This window comes from Megascapheus bottae, chromosome 15 (genome assembly GCF_031878675.1).
Source record: "Megascapheus bottae isolate mThoBot1 chromosome 15, mThoBot2.hap1, whole genome shotgun sequence".
Lineage (NCBI taxonomy): Eukaryota > Metazoa > Chordata > Mammalia > Rodentia > Geomyidae > Megascapheus > Megascapheus bottae.
In genome coordinates, this window is record NC_143523.1 from 26237046 (window position 1) to 26262761 (window position 25716).

General features: G+C 38.6%; 1 protein-coding gene across 7 annotated transcripts; it reads right to left on the reverse strand.

The window, feature by feature from the left end:
• Positions 1–667: 667 nt before the first annotated feature.
• Positions 668–24640, reverse strand: LOC150054032 (cytochrome P450 2C26-like). Of its 7 annotated transcripts, none has more exons than XM_090346211.1 (9): positions 24467–24640; positions 23087–23249; positions 22792–22941; positions 13262–13420; positions 10177–10355; positions 8105–8246; positions 6796–6983; positions 4845–4986; positions 668–2277 (listed from the first exon to the last, which is right to left on the reverse strand). In XM_090346211.1, the coding sequence occupies exons 1-9, from the start codon at positions 24632–24634 to the stop codon at positions 2096–2098; spliced, it is 1473 nt and encodes a 490-aa protein (XP_090202337.1). In that variant the 5' UTR covers positions 24635–24640; the 3' UTR covers positions 668–2095. The 7 variants fall into 7 exon arrangements, with proteins under 7 accessions (XP_090202337.1, XP_090202332.1, XP_090202333.1 ...); XM_090346206.1 differs by having other exon boundaries at positions 13262–13417; positions 24467–24634; XM_090346207.1 differs by having other exon boundaries at positions 8105–8240; positions 24467–24634.
• Positions 24641–25716: the final 1076 nt, after the last annotated feature.

The following is a 25716-nucleotide window of genomic DNA, read 5'->3' on the forward strand; positions in this document are numbered from 1 at the left end:
AATTCACAGACTTCCTGCCCAGGGCCTCATATCACAATCCTCAGATCACAGCCTCCTGAGTAGCTATGAGTACAGGCATGATCCACTGGTGCATCCAGCCTTTCTTTTCCCCTCCCTGCCTCCCTCCTTCCCACCTTCCCTTCCTCCCTCCCTTCCTTCCTTTCTCCCTCTCTCCCTCTCTCCCTCTCTCCCTCCCTTCTCTCTTTGTTTCCCTCTCCTCCTTTCATTCATTCATTCTTTCTTTCTTTTTATAAAATAATTGTGCTAGGGATCAAATGCAGGATCAAAAATGCTTCACTGTACCGGTAGTTATACCGTTAGCTATTGATCTTGTTTTCCAGTTTTATTTTATTTTTAAAAATATTTTAAGTATCTTTAAGTAGTTGTATAAAGGAGTTGCCACTCATGAAAACAGTATGAGTATAGTGCATCTTGATCAAAGTCATCCCTTTCCACATTCTTACCCACCACTCCCAAACCACCAGTTCCCTTAGTTATTCCCTTAATTTTCGGTTTATAATATGAGAATTCCTAGCAAGAGCAATAAGGAAAAGAGAAAACCAGTAGCTTCTCTTGGTCTTTAAAAATACACATACACACAAACACACAAAATAGACATACATGAGCCAGGCACGGTGGCTCATGCCTGTAATCTTAGCTAGTCAGGGGCTGCGATCTGAGGATGACGGTTCAAAGCTATCCAGGGCACTAAAGAACGTGAAGTCTTATCTCTAATTAATCTCTAGAAAACTGTAAATGGGGCTATGCCTTCAGGGATAGGGCCATAGCCTTGAGCTAAAGAGCTCAGGGACAGCATTCAGGCCAAGTTAAACCCCATGGCTGACAACAAAATAACAAAAAAGAAAACCAACAAAAAACATACATGGGCAGGAGCATAGCCTAGTGGTAGAGTGCTCGCTTAGCTGCACAAAGGCCTGGGTTTGATTCCTTGGTACCACATATACTGAAAAAGCCAGAAGTGGCACTGTGGCTCAAGTGGCAGAGCGCTAGCCTTTTGAAAAAGTGTCCAAGGACAGTGCCCAGGCCCAGAGTTCAAGCCCCACAACAGAGAGAGAGAGAGAGAGAGAGAGAGAGAGAGAGAGAGAGAGAGAGAGAGAGAGAGAGAGAGAGAGAGAGAGAGAGAGAGAGAGAAATTGAGTCCTTAATTTTCCCTTGAAGTCTCGGTCCATCTGTCATGTGGCAGGCAGAACTGGGAGTATGGCAGTCTGCCACTGCATTTCCCAGTCATCAGAGATAGGAGACAGGAGACTGGCTCCCTAGGTGGCCCAGCCTACATGGCTCTTCCAGCTGGAGTCCAATAGGTGAGGCTATGACCTCAGAGTCATAGCATCCCATCTTGGTCACACTCACATCAGATGCAGGAAAATAAAAGGGACTGTTTCTAGGAATGTTGCTCTTGTTAGGAAGAAAGAGGTCCTACACAGAACTTAGAGTTAGCAATATGGAAGCACAGTTCATTCTTGGATCAAAGATGGCAAAGGAGATCAATAGACTACTTCATTTTTTTTGCCTGTGTTTTGTTCATAGCAACATAAAAGCAAGGCAATAAATTCTAATTTCAATGTCTCTTTCTTCCTATGATTTACTCAACACTCCCTACAGGTTAGAGAGACTCCAGGACAGTTTTTCTCAGTTTGAAAATCATAATTATGGCTTCCTACCATCTTCACTTTGATGATCTCTATGCTCATCATTGTACAGATCACCACGTCTTTGATGCTATTTCATGTCAATGCTTACCTCAATTACACAGAGAAAAGAGTCTCTGAGAATATGCCCAGCAATTCATAATGCTGATTATGAAGAACTTGCAAAGGAGAAATAATTCTGAAAGTTATATGCTACTCAGCTTGCTGTTTTATAGGAATAACATAGTAGCTGAATTTTAGATTAAAACAACCAATGCCATTCTTACAGATATTTGTGCAGTAACCCAGGAAACTCTCCAGAATGGAGAACAAGTACTTCTTGCATCCAGCAAGAAAGAGGAGCTCTGTGAATAAAGTAATACTCCTGGAGAAAAGAGAAAACAATTGCTATCAGGAACACAGCAGAAGCCAAGCAGAGCTCTTGTTTAGACAGGAATGAAGCAGAGTCGATATGGGGGTGGCACAGTAGTAAATCCACTGGAAAGTGGGATGGTGTTGAGATCCTTTGGGTCCACCAGAGGTTTAGGTTTAAAATTCTGTAACATGCTGACCAAGTATATAAAGAGTTCCATGCGGGCCAACCCCTCTCCTGCACAGATCCGTTTTCCTAAATCAAAAATGAAAAAATGCTGTTACACCTATTATTTAACTCACTATGAGAAACATTTGTAAATAGATAAGAGAAAAGGATTGTTCTTTGTTGATTTATTGAATGGATAGTTGGGAAGATGGAAGGATAGCTACATGAACAAATGGACAAACAATGGGTAGACTGATTATGACATATTAACATGTGATCTTACCAAGTATATCAGACAAAATTACCATATGAATATTTTGAAATTTTTTTCATTAAAAATGCTATTGGGCCAGAAGTGTGGCCTAGTGGTAGAGTGCTCGCCTAGCATGCACCAAGACCTGGGTTTGATTCCTCAGTAACACACACATAGAAAAAACTGGAAGTGGTGCTGTGGCTCAAGTGGTAGAGCTTTAGCCTTGAGAAAGCCCAAGGACAGTGCTCAGACCCTGAGTTCAAGCCCCAGGACTGGCCAAAAATTGCTGTTTTGAGTCAGGTGCTCGTGGTTCCCATCTGTAATTCTAGCTAGTCAGGAAGCTGAGATATGAGGATCCTGGCTCAGAGACAGCTGGGAAAGAAAAGTCCTTGAAAAAGACTCTTATTTCCAATAAACTAGGAGAAAAAAATCCAGAAGAGGTCCTGTGGTTCAATTGGCAGCAAAAGATTCTCAGCAATAGTTCCCAGGCCCTGAGTTCAATCTCCAGTACTGGCAAAAGAAAAAAAATGCTGTGACCAGGAGTGTGGCCTAGTGGTAGAGTGCATGCATGAAGACCTGGGTTCGATTCCTTGGAACCACATACATAGAAAAAACTGGAAGTGATACTGTGGCTCAAGTGGTAGAACTCTAGCCTTGAGAAAGCCCAAGGATAGTGTTCAGGCACTCATTTCAAGCCTCAGGACTGGCAAAAAAATGCTGTTTTGAAATAAACTCCCATTGCTTCTTTCTTTGTATCAATACTGGGGATTGCATTCAGAGCCTTGTGCTCTTGCTTAGTTTTTCTCCCAAGACTGGCACACTATGACTTGAACCACACCTCCACTTCCATCATTTTGGTGGTTAATTAGAAACAAGAGTCTCTTGGATTTACTTGCCTGGTCTGGCTTCCAACTGTGATGTTCAGAAAGAACTTAGTCTCTGGAGCTAGGATTTTGTAGCATGAGCCACCAGTGCCTGGCCAAGTTTCTTTCTAAGTTCTTGAAAAGTATCTCTACATTGCTTGTGCTTTCAGTTTCCAATAAAATGTTTTACAGATCCTTTGTCCATTTACCACACATTTCAACTAATATACTTTTCATCCATCTGCACACACCATTAAATTCCAAGTATTATGTCATGCTATTTCTACTGGCTAAGATGCACTTTTATGACATGACATTTAAGACACAAATCACACTTAATTTTTTCTTATCACCTTCTGATAATTTCAAACAAACAACTCTTGCCCCTTTTGTTTTCCTAAGTATCATATTCATATTTTTAATAAAGTATGGATCATCTGGAATAATCAAATTTCACCTTTTCCCTTTCTCCTTGTGTAGAAATGTGAATTCCCTTTGTGATCATGGCATTCACAGTGACAGATAGGGAGCGTTTATCACAAGTGAGAGTTGTGAGGAATCAGAGGTGAGACTCCAGTGGTAAAGAATCAGCCTCATTCCTGAGACTCTGAGTTCAATCCCCAGTACCAAGGAAAAAAATAAAAGAAGAAAACCAATGAATGAAGTCAGTATGGAGACTGAGCATACACTGAAGATGAAGGCATATAGTATGTAAGGTGCCTGATCAAAGCACTCTGTGAGCATTGCACGCTAGTTGTCACAATCCCAATATATCTATAACCTCATGGCTGTTTGGCAGGATTTATAACATTTTATCTAAAAGAAAATTTCCTACTTCTGTGACTCTTTACCTCCTTACAAACTCCCTGTCTTTAGCTCTTTCCATTTACTCTGCCCCATCCTTGATGTGGCATAAATGCTATTTAAGGGCTAGACTGTTACTTGCTCCATTTTATGATTCACAGTGAATTATGGGAGAGAAGGAGGCTGAAGCTTCTTCTCCAGTAACCTCTGTGTTTATAATCTGTATCTTATTGGTTTGGTTCTATTCAAGTAAAAGTGAAGCATTTAGTCATCTTCTTCCCTAATTGGACGTGATACCATTTACTGACTATTTGTTTCATATTTGGATATTTGTATCTCAATTTCTTCCCTGAGAGGAGTGACCATCACCATACAGAATTTCCTCGGTGAAGATTTGGTGTCACTTCCCCTTTTTTCTAGTAGGTGAGGAACTTTTAAATGAGTTTTGACTTCTAGGGAAAGCTCTTTCTTACTTCTGTGATGTCACTGAAGAATGCAAACAACTTGCACTATAGCTTTCTCAGTTTGTGAGAAATGGGTCAACAACTAAATCCATCCTACTGTAGCCACCAATGAGAACCCACCATGAGTAATATGAGTGGGTGGGCTTTAGGAGTGGTGGTTCTTCTCATGAACAAAGAGCAGGTCTTCCAGTCTCACAGGAGATGCCACATAAGTGGCAAAAGACCACTGTAAGCTGTTTTCTCCCATGGAGCACACTTAATTTCTCTTACCTGTTGAGAAAGGCATGAAGTGGTCACTTTTCTTGAAGTTGCCATGCTCATCTAGAAAGTGACCAGGGTCGAAGTCTTTTGGGTTAGGGAATTCCTTATTGTCATGCAACACAGATGTCAGAGATGTTAATATGGCTGTGCCCTAGAAACAGCACAAATAGATAAGCCACGTCAATAAAGAAATGAAGGAGCAGAAAGTCACCGTGGGTATCACTCTGTTCAAGATGTCCTTTGGTCTGGGAGTGTGGCCTAGTGGTAGAGTGCTTGCCTAGCATACACTAAGCCCTGGATTTGATTCCTTGGTACTACATACACAAGAAAGGCAGGATGTAGTGCTGAAGCTCAAGGGTAGAGTGCTAGCCGTCAGAAAGCTCCAGGACAGTTCTCACTCAGGCCATGAGCTAAAACCCTAGGGCTGACAACAACCAACCACAAAGAAGATGTTCTTTGGCTATAAAAGGGAAAACCAGGTCAGAGCAGATCTGTGATATTTCCAATGAAACAGATCATGTGACCATTAGGGATGAAGCTTGAGGCAGTAGTGGTGATCTTGTTGAGGTGATCTCTAGCAGCTTTGAAGTATTGATTAGGCATTTGGCTCCTAAATGACTGAATCTCTTATTATCAAGGTTGGGAAAGTTTTGTGTCTCTACTTCCTGTCCCAGTTAATGACTTCCCTTTTGGTATAACTCTGGTGGAACCTGGTTTGCAAGGGAAGAATCGATTTGAATGTCCATGGTGCATCTGTTCACCTCACTCTTACCAATAAGCATCTGATTTATTTAGCAATGTTATCCTCTGGAAGGAAAACACCAAAATAAATCCAAAGAAATATACAACTAATATACAACATTGCTACACAGGTTGTCTTCATTTGGACATGGAGAAGTTCTGTGCTATTAGTATTTAACCTGGTATTAAATATCATATCATTGATTTTAATCAAATACACATAAAAGCCCATTCTCAATAATGGAGCGATCTAGCAGGTATCTACTAATTGAGTCAAGTAGTGCAGTAAATAATGACAGAAGGGACATTTTTTGTCTCTGCTTCAACAAAATGCTTCAGTGTCACATGCATAGAACATATGTGGTTTTCTTTAAAAGAATCTTTTCTGGAATCTAATTTATTGACAACAGTGGTGCAAGCCATTCTGAGGAACGTTTCAAATGACTGTTGGCTAGATTCTCAGTTAATATTAGTATACTGAAAGGAAAATAAAATGGAAAGGAAATCACTTCTGCTTACAAATACAATACGTTCACATGGATTCAAATGAAATAATTGTAATTTAATATGCATCTTAAGTAAGGAAATAGATGCAGAGAATAGACTTGATAAAAATGTGTATACTTTTGTGGCCAAATCCATAGAAGAGGAAAATTTTCCCTATGTAGTAAGAGGACATTTACTAAAATCCACAAAAGCCACCATACTTGGGAGTGAGACAGAAAAGCCTCCTGACTTCCCTTGTGAGAATTCCCTCTACCATGTCTTTCCAGCGCTGTCCTGGACACCATAGTAGGTACAGTAGATGTTCAAAAGAAGTTAACACTCGCATCTGTGGCTCATTCCTTTAATCCTAGCTACTCGACAGTAATCCTTTCCAAAGTTACACATAGACCTATTCATATCCATAAAAATAATCTCATAGATTACTTTATAAAATTAACAAATGGAACATTTCTCATTCTTTGGAACTGCAAACATGTATGAATTGCTAAACAGTTTCAGAGACGTAGAACAAATCCAGATGTGTCATATTGCCAGATAATGCAATCTGAATGGAAGTTTTCAAAACACAAAACTGGAAGCAGCAGCAAAAATCTACTCAACTGATACATGTAGGAAATTTGTATTACTCTTCTGTTGGTAGAGAATGGTGATTATTCTGTGGATCTGGGAACATCAAGAGCACTGAGGTGCAGAGTAGACAACAGTTGCTTACTTTGGGAATGACGTAGTCTCTGAACTTAATGTCACGGGTCACTCTATGAGGCAGGCTGTTGGGTAAGAGATCGATGTACCTCTGAACCTCGTGCAGCACTGCATCCGTGTAGGGCATGCGACTCCTGTCCTGCATGCAGGGGCTCCTGTGCCTGCCAATCACATGCTCAATCTCATCCTGGACTTTAGCTGGCAAGACAAAAGCAAGAAATGACTAACAGAATTAAAATAATCACTTTTCTTCTAATTAGGTTGCCTGAAGAATGATGAGGGTCATTCAACAGCATTATAAATATAAATTATAGCATTATAAATAGCTAGATAAGGATAAGATATATTTACACATGGGCAGCAAGTTGCCATAATATATGTAAGGATCACTCATGTATTAAACAGACATTGTAATATATCAGTTTGCCTTGATGACTTAAGCATTTTAATAGAAGTAATGAAATGCTTTAAGAAATAATCAGGCAAAATGCTGGTGGCTTACAGCTCTTATCTTAGCTACTCAGGAGACAGAGGACTGAGGATGGAGTTTCAAATCCAGCCTGAGCAGACAAATCCAAGAGACTCTTATCTACAATTAACCAGAGAAAATCTGGGGAAAGAAGCATAATTCAATAAGTAGAGTGTCAGATGTGAGCATAAATGGTGATGGAAGCACAGGCCCTGGGTCCAAGCCCGGCAACTGGCAATAAACCAATGACAAATAAACAGAAGCAAAATATCATTCAGTGAAAAATGTAAAGGTGTCATAGAAAGAGAAACTAGAATCAAATGCTAAATGAAAGCAAAATGACACCTAAAAAGCGTGTCTTTCAGGTATCCTCCTCTCACAGGCTTGCCTAGGATGCTATTTTCCCAGGATGGATTTCACCCTGCTGAACTGCCCAGGCTCTCACAGGCCACGATAGCTATGGTCCGCGCATGTCTGTGCTCAACCTGAAAGTGACAGAGTGCCTGCTCAGCAAGTGCGAGACCCTGACTTCAAATCCCAGTATCTACAAAAGAACAGAACAAATAATAAAAATGAATGTCTTCCAAGACAAAGAAGCTGAAAGGTGCAAGTAGTCTCCCCTCAATATCCTTCTGGAATTCACTTAATTTGTGTTGGTGCTCAACATAAAAGTGGCAGAGTGCCTGCTTAGGAAGGATGAGACCCTGCATTCAAATCTAGTATCACCCAAAGAAAAGAAGAAAAAACAACAAAAAAAAGAATGTCTTCCAAGACAAATGAGCTGAAACATGCCAGTAGTCTTGTCTTAATACCCTTCTGGAAGTCACTTAACTCACATGGGTGTTCCTACCTGTGACATGGGGGTGCTTCATCAGGAGCAGCAGAGCGTACCTCAGGGTCGAGCTGGTTGTCTCGGTACCAGCACCATACAGATCACTAATACACATTACCAAGTTTTCATAAGTAAATTCGGACTGTTGGTTGTCCTTTTCCTAGGAATACATGGATGAAGGCATTCCATAAATGGCTTGCCAACAGAAAACAGAGTAAATCAAAGGTGAAAAATTAACAGCAGACACTAGCAACAATGGGAGATAAACAAGAAATATAAGACAGAGCAAGAAGTACAACAAAGTATGACCAAGTACTTTTCACCAGGGTGCCGAACACACTAAAGGCAGAGAGGAGGAAGAATATATTTGAAGAGGTAATGGCTGAAAATTGCCCAATTCAAAGAAAGTCATGAATGAAATTCATATTAGAAAGCCAACAAAAGTCAGATCAAATAAAGCCCAAGAGGTTCATACCACAGAATAGTTTAAACTATCTGCTTAAAAAATTAAAGACAAGCCAGGTGCAGTGGCTCCCGCCTGTAATCCTAGCTACTCAGTCTGAGACCTGAGGATCTCAGTTCAAAGCCAGCCCTGGCACTAAAGAATGGGAACTTATCTCCAATTAATCACTAGAGAAGGGGAAGTGGGGCTGTGGCTCAGGGGTAGGGTGGTAGCCTTGAGTTCAGGACAGCGCCCAGGCCCAGAGTTCAAGCCCCATAACCCACAAAGAAAAAAAAACACAATAATAATAATAATTAATAATAATTAAAGACAAAGAAAACACTTGAAAGCAGCAAAAGAAAAGCAATACATTGTGTACTGTATCCTCAATAGGAACAACTGGCTATCTTTCCTTTAGAAACTGTGAAGTCAGCAAGTATTAGCATAATATATTTAAAATTCAGGCAGAGAACTTGTCAAGGAAGAATTCAATACTTAGCAAAAACACCTCTGTGGAATAAGGTTGTTTAGGAGATGACATCCAGTATCTCCTATATACTAAGAAAGAATTCTACTACATGAGCCATACCCCCAGTCCTTCGGTTTAAATTTCATTTCTGAGACCTTAAACATCTGGCCTCAACTTCTGAAGTAGCTGGGATTATAAGAATCTACTACCATGCTTGTGATATAGCAGTTCTTGCTATCCTATGCTAATATAAAACACTAGAGAAACACCATATGTATATCTTCCACATAAGAGATGCTAAAGGGATTCAGCTTTCAGGTTAAACCAAAAGGACACTAAACAACAACTTAGTGCTATATTAGGGGACAAAAATACTTATTTAAAAACAATATGCATATAAATATGAACATTACTGTTCTTTAACTGTCTTAATTTCTATACACTTTTGGGAGAATGAATAAGGTTATTATTGTATGAGCACATTGTGGGTACACAAGGCATAAAAGTGGAAGTCATAGCAACCCAATACAAATGGGAAATTGTATACAATAGTTGGCAGAATCACTTCCAGCGTTCTAAGTTTAGGATACTAACAGTAAGTTCCATGAAGAAAATAACTTTAAAATACACCAAGGATAAACTCAAGAACTTTATGACAGCAGTCAGGATTTCACCACAGCCACCATTAAGAAAAGGGAAGGGGTAGGTAGAAGAGGGGTTAGAATATTGAAGGGCCTGACAATGATGAAAATGCATTATACTCATAAGTTGCTTTGTTAGCTACCACTTGCTTTGTACAACTAGTTGAAGATAATTTAAAAAAACAAAAGAAGGCAATTAAGGGCCGGATGCTTGTGGCTCACACCTGTAATGTAACAATACTTTGAAATTGTAGTTTATAAAACATTTGAATTAGTTTCTGTTGTGCCTATTCTGTACAATCAGTTCCTCCTCAGTGAGAAGAGTTTTTGTAAACAAGGAAAACATGTTCTAGGTATTGAATCAATTTATTCTAGGTTTGTCAGGAAGCCTGATGTAGAATCACATCAATAAGTACTTGAAGTGCTTTCAATCCCTCCTGGCCTGAGCATGTGAGTGTCTCTAGTAATCACAGAGGAATTCAGTGATCCAGAATATGCTGAAGCAATGAAAGGACTGCACCAATGTAAGCATTTTTACCTGCTTCATATTTATCAGGAAATAATCAATAAAGTCCCGAGGGTTGTTCATATCCAGTGTTGTTTCGTGTTCTTTCACTTTCTCCATGAAATAATTTAAAAGAAAGTCTGAATTTTCAAGAATTTTTTTATGACTTCCTGGTAGATAATCAATGAGAGTAGGAAATGTATTGTAAACCTACAATAAAAATAATAATTTATTTAATGAAATATATGGTTTACACACACATAATATATAACATATATTAATAAATATTATTATATTATACAATATAGTCCATAGCATTATATTTCATATATTGTATAATGTATAATATAATATAATTTACATATTATACAATATATTCATATTATATAATATATGTTGTATATTATATAATAACTACATATAATATGTATGTGTAAGATATATATACAAATAGTATATATACACATACATAGACATAGTGGAATTGCTACATCATAGGGGAGTTCTATGTTTAGTCTTTTGAGGAACTGCCATACTGCTTTCCATAGTGGTTGAACGAGTTTGCACTCCCACCAACAGTGTAGTAGTGATCCCTCTTGGCTACATCCCATCTAGCATCTGTTGTTAGTTTTCTTGATCCTGGCCATTGTAACTGGAGTGAGGTGGATTCTTAGAGTTGTTTTGATTTGCATTTGTTTTATGACCAGAGAATCTTAGAGTTGTTTTGATTTGCATTATTTTTATGACCAGAGCATTTCTTCATGTGTCTATAGATCATTTTTATTTCTTCTTCAGAGAAGACTCTCTTTAAGTCTTTGGCCTATCTTTTAATGGGATGGATGTTTCTTTGGAGATTAGTTTTGGAGTGATTCAATTTTTGGAACTGTTGATATATTTTAGATATGAGGCCTTTGTCTGTTGTATGGTTGGTGAAGATCTTCTCCCATTCTGTAGGCTTCCTAATTTACTAGCTATGTCCTTTGCCATACAGAAGCTCTGCAGTTTAATGCAGTCCCACTTATCCAGACTTTCTCTGATCTGCTGTGTTTCTTGGTCCTAATTAAGAAAATTTAGACCTGTGCCAAGGAGACCTAGTGTATCTCCTATTCCTTCTTGTAAAGTTTTCATTGTATATTCTTTTACTTCAAGGTCTTTGATCCATTTGGAGTTAACCCTGGTGCAGGGTGACAAAGAAAGATCCAGGTGCTTAACCAGCTCTGCCAGCACCACTTGTTGAAGAGGCTGTCTTTCTTCCATTCTATTTTTTTGCTCCCTTATCAAAGATTAGGTGGCCATAGGTCTGTGGATTAATATCTGGGTCCTCAGTTCTATTCTACAGGTCTTCAGGCCTGTTCTTGTGCCAGTACCAAGCTGTAAAAGATTATTATAGCTCGGTAAAAGAGTCTAAAGTTTGGTATTGAAATTCCTCCTGTGCTGTTCTTTCTGCTAAGAAGTGTTTTTGCTATATGGGGTCTTTTATTATTCTATATGAAATTTTAGATAGCCTCTTCTATTTCTTTAAAGAATGACATTGGGATATTGATGGGTATTGCGTTGAATTTGCAGATAGCAAATGGCAAGATTGTCATTTTCACAATGTTAATTCTTCCAATCCAGGAGCATGGGAAGTTTTTCCATATCCTCAGTTCTGCTTTAATTTCTTTTTTCAGGGTTTTAAAGTTTTCATCACAAAGGTCCTTTACATTCTTAGTTCAGTTAATTCCTAGGTACTTTATTTTCTTTGAGGCTATTGCAAAAGGCATTGCTTTCCTGATTGTTGCCTCATTCCTCTCACTGTTGGCATAGAGGAAGGCAGTTGATTTTTGAGGGTCAATTTTATACCCTGCTACCTTGCCAAAGTTTTGAATCAGCTCAAGCAGCTTGGGAGTGGAGTCTGTTGGGTTCTTTATATACAGAATCATGTCACCTGCAAAGAGGGAAAGTTTCACTTCCTATTTCCCTAATTGGATACCCATTATGCTTGCTTCTTGCCTTATTGCTCTGGCTAGGAATTCTAATACTATGGTAAAGAGGAGTGGAGAGAGTGGGTATCTTGGTCTTGTTCCTGATTTTAGAAGGAATGGATTTAGCTTTTTGCCATTAAGTATAATACTAGCTGTGGGTTTGTCATACACAGCTTTATTATACTGAGGAATGTTCCATGGATTCCTAGTTTCTCCAGATCTTTTAGCATGGGGGGAGGGTGTTGGATCTTGTCAAATGCATTTTCTGCATCTACTGGGACAATCATGTGATTTTTGTCCTTGCTTGTGTTGATGTGATGAATTATATTAATTTACTTGCATATATTGAGCCAACTAAAAGTGTGATTGTCATTCTTAATGTACTATGTTATGTTTCTTATCTGTTGTTGCCCTTTGGTTAATCACATATTGTTACTGTATCTGACCTTGTTACTTTTGGTACTTATTGTATATACATTTATTTGTTTATTTGAAATAGGAAAGGGAAGGGGGAAAAAGATGATTGGGAGGGAGTGGAGAGAGGGAATTGGGGGCAAAAACTTGAGAAGGGGTATCAATGTGTGAGAAGTAATGCACCTACTATCTGGCAAATGTTAACTATAATCCCTCTATATGTTACAATAACAAAAAAGATTCAGTTGGACAGTATAAGTTCTATTATGCCAGCAATTAAAAGTTGCTTCAGGGGTGGGGAATTTGGCCTAGTGGTAGAGTGCTTTTCCTAGCATGCACGAAGACTCAGGTTCGAGTCCTCAGTACCACATACATAGAAAAAAGCCAGAAGTGGTGCTGAGGCTCAAGTGGTAGAGCTCTAGCCTTGAGAAAGTCCAAGGACAGTGCTCAGGCCCTGAGCTCAAGCCCAGGACTGGCAAAAAAAAAGTTGCTTGAACGATTAGGCCTAAAAATTAACTAATTTAATATAAATGTTTATTTATAAATTAATAATAATTTGTAAAAAAAGTATATGCATTAATGAAATATTATTAGTAAATAAGGTATATTCCCATGCAAAAAAAAGTTGAAAAAAAGCAAAGAAAGAAAGAAAGGAAGGTAAAAAGGGAGGGAGGGAGGAAGGAAAGAAAGAAAGAAGGAAGGAATAAAGTTTCTCAGAGAAAGAAGATTCTGGCTTCCCTGAATCCATGGAGAGCTCAGGAGCATGATATTTTCATTGAATTTATCCATCAATGTAAGAAAATTCTGGTCTTTATAATCAAACCGGTTTTGGAAAACAATGGAGCAAATCAAATTGCATGGAGCACAGCCCAGGATGAAGGTAGGATCACAAGGGGCTCCTGAAACATAGAAAGCAGTTTTAAAGTGGCATTAAAGGAGATATGTCAGACACTTTGCCTTTGTTAGCAGATAAATAATTAGAGTCATTTACGTGTTATGTTATGTACACATTTTCCTTATAATAGCAAATTACTTAGCATCTATTAAAATAGCTGGTTACATTTAAACTAAACTCAAGTTGGAAATTATAATCTAGCTAATTAAATAATGAATTTTCACCTATACAGTTCATATTCACTGCATTTGCTTAGATGTATTTAACATCAAATGCTTGCAATTTTTTCATATATTTTTATTGTAATTAATAGAAGGGTTACATTATATTTGCAATTTTTTTTTGTGAGTCATGGGGCTTGAACTCAGCCCGTGTGCTGTCCTGAGCTTTACTGCTCAAGGGTACCACCCTATCCTTGAGCCAAGCCTCACTTCCCATTTCCTAGAGGTTAATTATTGATAAGAGTCTATGGTCCTTTTGTGCCTGAACTGCTTTGAACCTTGATCCTCAGATCTCAGACTCATGAGTAGCTAGGATTATAGGTGTGAGCCTGTACACATGCCTGGCTAAATGCTTGCAATTTTGAAGGAAAGAAGATTTCAAAAATATCTGATAATTCATGTATTCTGACCAAGTCCCATCTCTCTGTGAAGCCAGAAGAAAAAGCAGTAAGAAGAGGTAATAAATTAGTGGGTACCTGGAACTTTTTATGTACAATTAATAAGAGAGCCAATGTGAGAAAGAGAAGGTTAACTTAGGAATTGAAGGAAATAACATGAAAAGCAGACCACACCTACACTATGTGAGTTGAAAGAGTAAATATCGGCAGCAGAACACATAATACAGAATTTTTTGGTGTAAACCAAAGTTCTTATTCCAATATCCCTCCAAGATAAAGGAAACCAAAGAAAGACATGAAAGAAATGGTGACTGAGAAGATGAAGGGCGGAAGATGGCGGCGGTGTAGTGTGAGTCTTTCTGAGCCCTCTCCAAGATAACACTTCTGGCAGCATAGGGGAAATTTCTGAACCAAAGTTCGATCCTAAGTAAGCCACAGAGATCTCAGTCAGAGGGGAGAAAGGCAGAAAACCGGGGCAAGAAGACAGCGTGGAGCGGTGCAAGCCGCTTGGAGCGGCCGCGGAGATAAAGCTGCTCTTCTGAATCTGGGCAGACAGCATAGACCCACCGGCAAGAGCCACACAGAGCCTGTGCCAGCCTAGAGCCGACACCCGGCCGTGCATGGACCTGCCAGCTCCACGGAACCGGAGAGTCCTGCAATTCGTGAGAACCTCTGAGGAGAAGTTTCCACTTCTGCTTGGGGAAAGGCATTGGGAGGGAGCCCCTCTCCCTCCAGCTGAGAGCAGCGCCATCTTGACTGCTGGCAAAGACCCGGCCAAAGCAATTGGAGCCTGAGAGGTGGTGCTGGCAGCGCCATCATTCTAAAGGGCAAAGGATTTCCTAGTGGCAGCATAGCCAGGAGTCCGCCCCCGGTGCTAGCAGAAGTTCCTTCCCCTGTGCCAGGACACAGTCCTGGTTAAAAAAAAACAAAAACAAAAACAAAATAAACGTCGCTTGTGACTCTTCCAGTTTCGTTTATTTTTCTGCCCAATCAAGGGCAGAAAACCGCAAAGCCAAAACACAAGAGAAAAAGACTTTTTGAAGTGTGTGGATCCTGAATTTAGTGGAGACACAAGTTTTCTATCCCGTTCTCCCCCCCCCCCCGCCAAAAAAAATGAAACCCCTCCTTTTTTTTTCTTTTCTTTTCCAGTATTCCTTCTGTCAATGTGGTCTGTGGTCGTTCCTAGAAACATAGTGACAGTACTAGGTACAGACTGCATACAAATGATTTTTTATTGATACAGTCCCCTGCTTTTTAATCTGTTGGTTCTTAACCCTAGTATTTCTTGTCTAAGAACTCAGAATAGTGTGGGATCTCCCCCGACCTTTTTTCTTTTTCTTTTTCTTTTTTTGTTTTTGTTTTTATTTTTACTTTTAAAAATTTTTACCATTGGACTCTCCTACATATACTTTCCTCTTTTCTCTATATATTCTTCTTATTACTCTTCTTCATAAGTTTTATCTTATTTTTTTTCTAAACTTTGTACTTAAACATTTTACCTTTTCTATCACTTTAGGTCAGCTATCCTCAAGCTATCCCCTTTCTTCATTACTATATTAATCTTACACTCCTACATTAGTCTTTTCTTACCTCCCCTGTTATCTTTCATACTATTTTTCTATCTTTGGTCCTCTGTTCATCCTTCAACTCTTATAATACATGGATCTACAGTTGATGGTTGTTGAGCAATACTGTATATCTAGGTGTTTAATTATACTCCAGGTCCAGAGGGACTTAACTACAATAGAGATTGGTTTGAGGGGTTTATTGTTTTGGTCATAAAATGGTGATCAGTGGTGGTATTAGATTTGTCTGTAATTACACAAAAAGAAAGAGAGAGTATTAATACCAATCTAAAATTGTGAACATCTATTGTCTGGCCAGCTAAAGAGGGCTAGGTTGGTTATATCTTAAAAATTATAATCTTGTTTAGTATTAATCGTGCTCCTATTTTCAAATGGGCAGAACAAGAAACTCAAGAAAAATGTCAAATCAAGGAATAGCATCTCCCACCCAATATAAACAGGCAATGAAGCAGTCAATGGCAAATCTAGAGGAGAGTCTTCCAAGTGCTATACAAATGCAATTGATAAACATCATTAATGATAAGTGTGAAAACATAGAGAAAGAGATAAGGGAGGAAGCCATAGCTAAACAAGAGGAAACCATAAACAAGGTGATATGTGAAAAAGGGGAAGCCATAAAGGAGGCCACAATAACGTTTTCCAAGAAAAATGGACGAATTCATGGAATCTACAAACAAAAAGGTGACCGAACTCCAACAAATGTCCAAAGAGAATAAAGCTGCTGAACTAATCACTCAAATGGAAGTCAAGGATTTAAAGAAATCCATACATGATCTAAAACAAGAGATGCAAGTCATCAAAAATGAGCAATTAGAAGGAAAGGAGATGAAGAATAAAGTAGAAAGCGTTGATAGCAGGTTAGACAATGCAGAAGAATTTCCAGGGTTGAAGATAATTCAGTTGTTATAGAGAAAGAACAGAAAATGAGTCAAACCAAATCTAGGAAATATGAGAGAACCCTTCAGGAGGTCCAAGATACAATTAGGAAGCCTAATTTAAGGCTAATTGGTATTGAGGAGGGTCTGGAGAAAGAGGTTAATGGTATTGGAAATATACTTCAGGAAATCATCTCAAAGAACTTCCCAAATATCCAGAAGGGCAGGCCCATCCAGATACAAGAAGCTTTTAGAACCCCAAACAAACCTGACCAGAAAAGGACATCCCACCGCCACATTATAATCCATACAGGATCAATAGAGACCAAAGAAAGGATCCTAAAAGCAGCCAGGGAGGAGAGAACAATCACCTACAAAGGAAAACCAATCAGAATAACCACAGATTTCTCAGCAGAGACCAAGCAAACAAGAAGAGATTGGAAGGATATATGTCATGCCCTTAAGTCAAATAATTACCAACCAAGAATACTGTACTCAGCTAAGTTCTCATTCATAACTGAGGGAACAATAAAAAAAATTCCATTGCAGAAAACGGTGCAAGATTAGGTAGCAACCAGACCAACATTACAGAAAATTCTCAAAGATGTTCTACACATTCAAAACCAACACAAATGTAATACAAAGAAAGAAATGGCACCCCAAAATCATACCATCTAAGTACCACAAGAACTGTCAAAACACAGGCCCTAATGAAAGCTTTTAAAACTGGCAGGAACTAATAAATATTTCTCAATCCTGACTCTCAATATCAATGGACTTAACTCTCCAATTAAACGGCATAGCCTGTCTAGTTGGATCAAAAAGCAAGATCCATCGTTCTGCTGTCTTGAAGAGACACATCTTGCCCCAAAATCAAACATTTTTGAAAGTGAGAGGTTGGAATAAAGTTTATCAAGCTAACGGCCCCCATAAACAGCCTGGAGTTGCCATCCTCATATCAGATGAAATAGCTGGTGACTTTAACACACCAGTCTCACCTTTGGACAGATCAACCAGGCAAAACCTCAACAGAGAAACCTTAGAATTGAACAACTGTATAGACCAACTCGAACTAATAGACATCTGCAGATTATTTCACCCAGCAACAACACAATATATGTTTTTTTTTCAGGATCACATGGAATGTTTTCCAAAATAGACCACATTTTAGGGCATAAAGCACACCTGGGCTGATTCAGAAACACTGAAATTATTCCCTGCACTCTCTCAGACCAGAAGGGCATTAAATTGGAACTAAACACCAATCTCAACCAACTAAAACCCTGTAACTCATGGAGATTGAACAACGCATTGTTGAGTCGCCAATGGGTCATCGAGGAGATCAGAACAGAAATCCAACAGTTTATGAAATTTAACAAAGAAGAGCACATCAAATACCAGCTCCTTTGGGACACGGCAAAGGCAGTACTCAGAGGAAAATTTATAGCTCTGAGTGCCTACAATAACAAATTGGAAAAATGGCAAATCAACAACTTAATGTGTCACTTTAAACTCCAGGAAAAAAGAGCAACAAACCAACCCTAATCCCAGTAGAAGGAAGCAAATTATTAAAATCAAAGCAGAATTAAATGAATTGGAGTAGAAAAAAAACTATAGAAAAATCAACAAAACAAGAAGTTGGTTCTTTGAAAAAATTAACAAAATTGACAGACCCTTAGCAAAAAGTGGAGGGAGCACACCCGAATAAACAAAATCACAGACGAGAATGGTAATATCACGACAGAAATGACCAAGATCCAGAGCATCATGAGGGAATACTTCTCAAACCTTTATGCCAACAAATTTGAGAATCTAGAAGAAATGGATGAATTTCTAGCCAATATTAACCTACCACACTGAACCAAGAAGACCTAATCTAACTAAACAGGCCTATTTCAAGCACTGAAATAGAAATGGCAATAAGAGACCTTCCACCTAAGAAAAGCCCAGGGCCACATGGATTCACAGCTGAATTCTATAAGGTCTTCAAAGCAGAGCTCACACCAATACTCCTCAAGCTCTTCAATGAAATTGAAAACAAAGGCTCTTTGCCAAACTCATTCTATGAAGCCAACATAACCCTCATCCCCAAACCAGATAAAGATTCAACAAGGAAAGAGAACCATATACCCATTTCTTTGATGAATATTGATACAAAACTTCTCAACAAAATACTGGCCAACCATCCACAACAACTCATCAAAAAATTATACACTATGATCAAACAGGATTCATCACAGGGAGGCAAAACTTGTTCAACATATACAAATCAATTAATATAATTCAACACATCAACAGGAGCAAGGACAAAAATCACATGATTGTCTTAATAGATGCAAAAAAGGCATTTGACAAGATCCAACACCCCTTTATGCTAAAAGCTCTGGAGAAATTAGGACTCCATGGAAAATTCCTCAGTATAATAAAGCTGTGTATGACAAACCCACAGCTAGCATTATACTTAATGGCAAAAAGCTAAAGCCATTCCCTCTAAAATCAGGAACAAGACCAAGATACCCACTCTCTCCACTCCTCTTCACCATAGTATTAGAATTCCTAGCCAGAGCAATAAGGCAAGAAGCAAGCATAATGGGTATCCAATTAGGGAAAGAGGAAGTGAAACTTTTCCTCTTTGTAAGTGACATGCTTCTGTATTTAAAGGGCTCCATAGACTCTACTCCCAAGCTACTTGAGCTGATTCAAAACTTTGGCAAGGTAGCAGGGTATAAAATTGACCCTCAAAAATCAACTGCCTTCCTCTATGCCAACAGTGAGAGGAATGAGGCAACAATCAGGAAAGCAACGCCTTTTGCAATAGCCTCAAAGAAAATAAATTACCTAGGAATTAACTGAACTAAGAATGTAAAGGACCTTTGTGATGAAAACTTTAAAACCCTGAAAAAATAAATTAAAGCAGAACTGAGGATATGGAAAAACTTCCCATGCTCCTGGATTGGAAGAATTAACATTGTGAAAATAACAATCTTGCCAAGGGCTATCTGCAAATTCAAAACAATTTCCATCAATATCTCAATGTCATTCTTTAAAGAAATAGAAGAGGCAAAATTTCATATGGAAAAATAAAGGACCTGCTATAGCAAAAACACTTCTTAGCAGAAAGAACAGCACAGGAGGAATTTCAATACCAAACTTTAGACTCTTTTACCGAGCTATAATAATCTTTTACAGCTTGGTACTGGCACAAGAACAGGCCTGAAGACCTGTAGAATAGAACTGAGGACCCAGATATTAATCCACAGACCTATGGCCACCTAATCTTTGATAAGGGAGCAAAAAAATAGAATGGAAGAAAGACAGCCTCTACAACAAATGGTGCTGGTAGAATTTGTTAAGCACTTGTCGAAAACTAAAGTTGGATCCTTCTTTTTCACTCTGCACTAGGATTAGTTCCAAATGGATCACAGACCTCGAGGTAAAAGCCAACACACTGAAAACTGTACAAGAAGAAATAGGAGATACCCCAGTCCTCCTTGGCACAGGTTGAAACTTTCTTAATAAGGACCAAGAAACACAGCAAATCAGAAAAAGGCTGCATAAGTAGGACTGCATTAAACTGCAGAGCTTCTGTATGGCCAAGAATGTAGCTAGTAAATTAATTAAGAAGCCTACAGAATGGGAGAAGATCTTCACTAACCATACAATGGACAAAGGCCTTATATCCAAAATATGTCAACAGCTCAAAAAACTGAATCTCCCCAAAACTAATCTCCAAAAAACAACAGTCCCATTAAAAGATAGGCCAAAGACTTAAAGAGAGTCTTCTCTGAAGAAGAAATAAAAATGTTCTATAGACACATGAAGAAATGCTCAACATCTCTGGTCATAAAAGAAATGCAAATCAAAACAACTCTAAGATTCCACCTCACTCCAGTTAGAATGACCAGGATCAAGAAATCTAATAACAACAGATGCTGGAGGGGATGTGGCCAGGAGTGATCACTACTACATTGTTGATGGAAGTGCAAACTTATTCAACCACTATGGGAAGCAGTATGGCAGTTCCTCAAAAGACTAAACATAGAGCTCCCCTAGGACCCAGCAATTCTACTACTTGGCATTTACCTAGTCTTCCAGAAACAAGGATATACTAAATCCACTAGCACAATGATGTTCATTGCAGCACTATTTACCATAGCAAAAATATGGAACCAACACAGATGTCCCTCAGTTGATGAGTGGATAAACAAGATGTGGTATTTATACACAATGGAATTCTATGCAGCTGTCAGAAAGAATGACATCGCCCCATTTGTTAGGAAATGGAAAGACTTAGAAAAAATCCTATTAAGTGAAGTAAGGCAGACTCTAAGGAACTTAGGCCCAATAGTCTCCCTCATTTGTCATAGTCAGTAGAAACCTTGGGATCTCCTAGCAGAGATTCACAATAGAACAAAATCTAGATACATAAGGCCAAATAGTATGACACTAAATTTAAGGACCTCCATATAAGGAAACAAAAGCCATATAATGAGTGATTGTTGTCCTTAATGTAGTATGTTATCTCTCATCTCTTTTACTATCCCTTGGTTATCTCATATTGTTATAGTATTTCACCTTGTTATCTGATATATTTTTATATGTGCTTAATTGCTTATTTGAAAGTGGGATAGGGAAGAGGGGAAATCAAGATGAGTGGGGGGGGGAAGGAGGGAGGGAAATGGGGACCAAGACATGAGAAAGGGTATGAATGTTTGTGAAGTAATATACCTTCTATCTGGTGAATATAATGTAACCCTTCTATTAATTACAATAAAAAAAGAAAAAAGAAGAACTGGTGACTGAGTGTCACAGTGCACATCTGTAATCTGTATTCAAGAGTCAAAACTAGGGAAAAAAACAGTGCAAGTCTTGCTTGGGGAAAAAGCAAGAGACTACGTGAGCATGAATTAAAGAAAAGGTATAGTGGAATGATTCAAGTGTTAGAGCATCTGCTTGCAGACTTAAGGTCTTGGGGTAAATTCCAGTACTGCAGAAAGCAACCAAGCAAACAAGAAAGCCAGCCAGCCTGACAGACAGACAGAAAGACAGACAGAAAAATAGAGAAAAGAAAGAAAGAAAGAGATAGAGACAGAAAGAGAGGGAAAGAGAAGTGAAGGAAGGTTGAAGGATGGAAGAAAGAAAGAAAAGAAGCACAGAAGAAAGAAGGAAGGAAGAAAGAAGAAAGGAAGAAGAAAGAAAGAAAGGAAGAAAGGGCAAAAGAGAATAGAAAAATAAGCAAAGAAGAAAGGAAGAGGAAGGAAAGTGAGTGAAAGGGGAAGGAAAGCGAGGGGAGGGGAAAGGAGACTCTTTACTCAGTGTTTAAAATGATGCATTTCCCTCCTGGGGGAGTAAATGCACATAATTTTCAATAAAATCAAAATACTCATTTATTTCAGCACAGTTGGCCTTTGTGGATTCTGAGGTACTATTCTACATAATTGTCAACTAAATAATGTTTCATAAAATTCAAAATTTTATCCATCACTTAGGCCAAGTTTATACTGCTATAACATAATCAAGGAATGAAATTCTACTCAGTTTCTTTTTTGCTGTGACCTCTGGAGTGAAATAACTGTGATCAATTAATCAATATGCTTTATATATAACAAGCTCACAAATTAACATACATAGAACCTAACAAAGGGTGATATGACTTAACGTGTTCTGGCTTTGAGAATAAGAAACTTGTTAACTTCCTGTATACCATGTTGCATAGATATTAAAGTGTTCTACTATATCAGAAACTATATTATTTTAGCTCAGCATATTGATCATGATTTGGGATACTATAAGTTTACATGTGTATCATAACCAGTTAAAAATTGGATTTTCAGTTTTTCACATTATTCAGAAGAGAGAATTCCAATGCAGTCATGTAGATCCAAAGAAGTCATCAGATTGACTTTTGAGAATGATTTACATAGTAGGTTCATAGTGATGACCACAGTAGGAAAATAATCACCATAAATTTCTGACACACAATTCAAAAGAGGAAAGCAAAATGACTTATCTGTAATTCTAGATACTTGGGAGACAGAGATAGGAACGGTGCACTTAAGGAGCCAGCACAGGCAAAACACTAGTACAATCCTATCTCAAAATCAAGGCGAGCAAAATAGGGAATGTTTATAATCCCAGAGCTCAAGAGGCTGGATACACAGCCTGGATACAGGCTGGATACCCTCCCTGTTCTACATGAGCTCACAGGAGAGATTTGGCTGCTCCTGAAATGTTCCCAAGGGCACCAGAAGTGAGGAGAGCAATCACTAGGGGTCAGTGAGAAAGCAGCACCCACCATCGGTTTTCCTCAACTCCTCCACAAGGCAGCGGGCTTCCTCTTGAACTTTGTCCTCAATGCTCTTCTTCCCCATCCCCAAATTCCGCAGGGTCAAGAGTGAGAAACGTCTCATCTCTTTCCATCTCTTTCCATCACTAAAAATGATTCCTAGAAGAAGGAGTAGCAGAAACTGAGAGGGAGAGCCCAGGTCAGACAGGGGAAGGTGAAAGCCACACACATCTCTGAGTTCTTTGTCCTCGTCACTGTGCCCACTTTCCAGTATGCAAATGTTCTCACGCACAGGCACACTTACCATGCCCTTTAGAGAACTGGTCTACTGCTGGAAGTGTGCCTCTTCCAGAAAACTCCTCTCCATGATCAATCAAGGCTTCCTTCACAGCTTCATATCCATGCAGCACCACGGTGGGCTTCATACCAAAATACAGGGTGAACACGGGGCCATAGACTTTAGCTAACTGTAAATGGGAAGGAAAGCCCAAATATTAGCAAGGGAAGTCATTGATCTATTTCAAACAGACATTATTATTAGAATGTCTATGCTCTTAGCCTAGGACACAGACTAAGACCATACATGAATACAGTGGTAAGCTTGATAGCTGGCACTCTATGAGCAGCCAGCAATGTGCTGTGTACCTGCTGATACAACTGGTACACAGATTGGTCTATACACTAATATACTCAATGAGCATATTCATCATGTTTCATAGTAGTCAATAGTATATCACATTTCGTAGTGAATGTAGCTGTGTTCTGAGAAGTCTAAAGTCATTCCCAGTGTCTCTTGTCTATTGAATAGAAGATTAAGATTTGAACCTCTGTGTATTCAGCATTTGATGCTTCACCAATTTATTTTCCTTCAGACTCCTGTTGAAGTGGTTGCCCTCATCAACAACTGCTTCAGGACGAACTATGACACTGTGGTTGTGAAAGAGCCTAGCTCTGAAGCCCTGCCAATAGTAACAGTTTGAGGCAACAGGTGACTTTCTCTGCCTGGTCAAGTTCGGAATATACTATATAAAACAAACACGGGGAGCAGGCCTCCCAGAGGCAGCCCAGGACATGAAACATCACTTGGAAGAATAATTTTTTCCATCTTGCATCATTCTGTGCTCCTGACAATGTTTTTGTTCAAACACATTTAGATACCATATATCAAGTATGCCCTAACTCATTGCTTTTAAAAAATTTCTTAGTGCTATTTCACATCTATAGGCAACTCCTTGACATTAAGCATAAGTTAAGTCTTCATAAAGGTTTAACTTTAAAACAACAACAACAAAACGCAAAGACCCGCACAGAGATGATACATAGCTTAATGAATAAAATGTCTAATGAAAACACCTTTTTTGCCCCTGATTTTCAGCCCCAAATCATACACAGTTACTGTAAAACTAGTAAGGAGAGAAGAATTCACAAGTTTAGCTATTCTTAGATATTGATGTTTAGCCCTAAAATTTTAAATTTTGTTCTATTGAACAAAATGCAGTATTCATTCCATGGTTTTTAGCCAAAGAAAAGTTGTAAAAGACTAGTGGTGAGTCAAAGTTTACAGAAAGCCTTTTGCTTTGCAATTATTTATCACAATACTAGAGCAGTATGATTTTTATTTTCATACAAGAAACTATGCTTAAATCACTTTGCAAGCCATGAGAAGAACAGCAAGCATACTTACATTGGCTATGGAGTTGCTGATGTCTTTAACATCTATTTGCAGGAAATTTCCAATAATTGGAAGAGGAGTGGGGCCAGGAGGGAGCCTCCCTCTCCCAGAGCTCTGTCTCCAGAGTGAAAGGAGAAACAGGCAGGAGAGACTGAGAACTAGGACCACGACTACATCCATTGAGGCCTTTTCTTCTTGCAGAGACAACTGCAAACTTGCATCCAGAACATTTTATAATACTCCTGGCTTCTTGGGCAGAAAACTGATTAAACCAGTTGGGTATACTCTAACTTCTTATTTGAATGGAGTTTATCTCGATGATTGAGATAACAAAACAAAACAAAAGTTAATTATCTTTATCTTTTTTTTTCCAGGTCAGATATGGGAGTTATATAATCTAACTGGCTGTTGTCCATGTTTGGTCATTGAAAACATAAGCATTTACATTGTGCAGCCATTTTTGGAAGATAGTAAAGTTGATCACTTGGTATAAGAAGATCCATATATGTAGAATTCCATATTCTACATATAATGACCTGAGAGTATTGCTATTGCATTTGTTCACCCTTTGTTCTTTGTCTCACCATTTTGTTGTTACAAGAAATGTACTCATTACCTCACCTGTGTAACTGTAGCCACTCTGAATATCACCTTGACAATAAAATTAAATTTAAAAAAGTTACATCCTAAAAAGCCCCTACATTCTCAGCTAACTTACCAGTGGGAAATTCATGATTTTATGGATATTTTGTAGCCTCTATGAATTGTGAATTTAAAAATGTTTCTTTGCCATTTGAAACATGTGGAGAGTTCTCAATAATGAAAGACTTTCAACTGATTGGTTTACTCATTGATTTTTTTTTTTTTGGACATGTGTCTTGAACTCTCGGCCTGGGAACTGTCCCTGACTGAGCTCTTGAGCTCAAGGCTACCACCTTACCCCTTGAGGAAATATGGGTTAATTTCTGAATTTTTAGTTCTATTCCATTGGTCCTCAGGCCAGTTCTTGTGCCAGTACCCATATGTTTCTTTTCTTTATTACTATAGCTCTGTCATACAGTCTGAAGTTTGGTATTGATATTCCTCCAATGCTGGTTTTTATGCTAAGAATTGTTATAGGTATATGGGGTCATTTACTATTCCATATGAGTTTTTGGATTGCCTCCTCTATTTTATTAAAGAATGAGGTTGGGATATTGATGGGTATTGCATGGAATTTGTAGATATCCCTTGGCAGGATTACCATTTTTGCAGTGTTAATG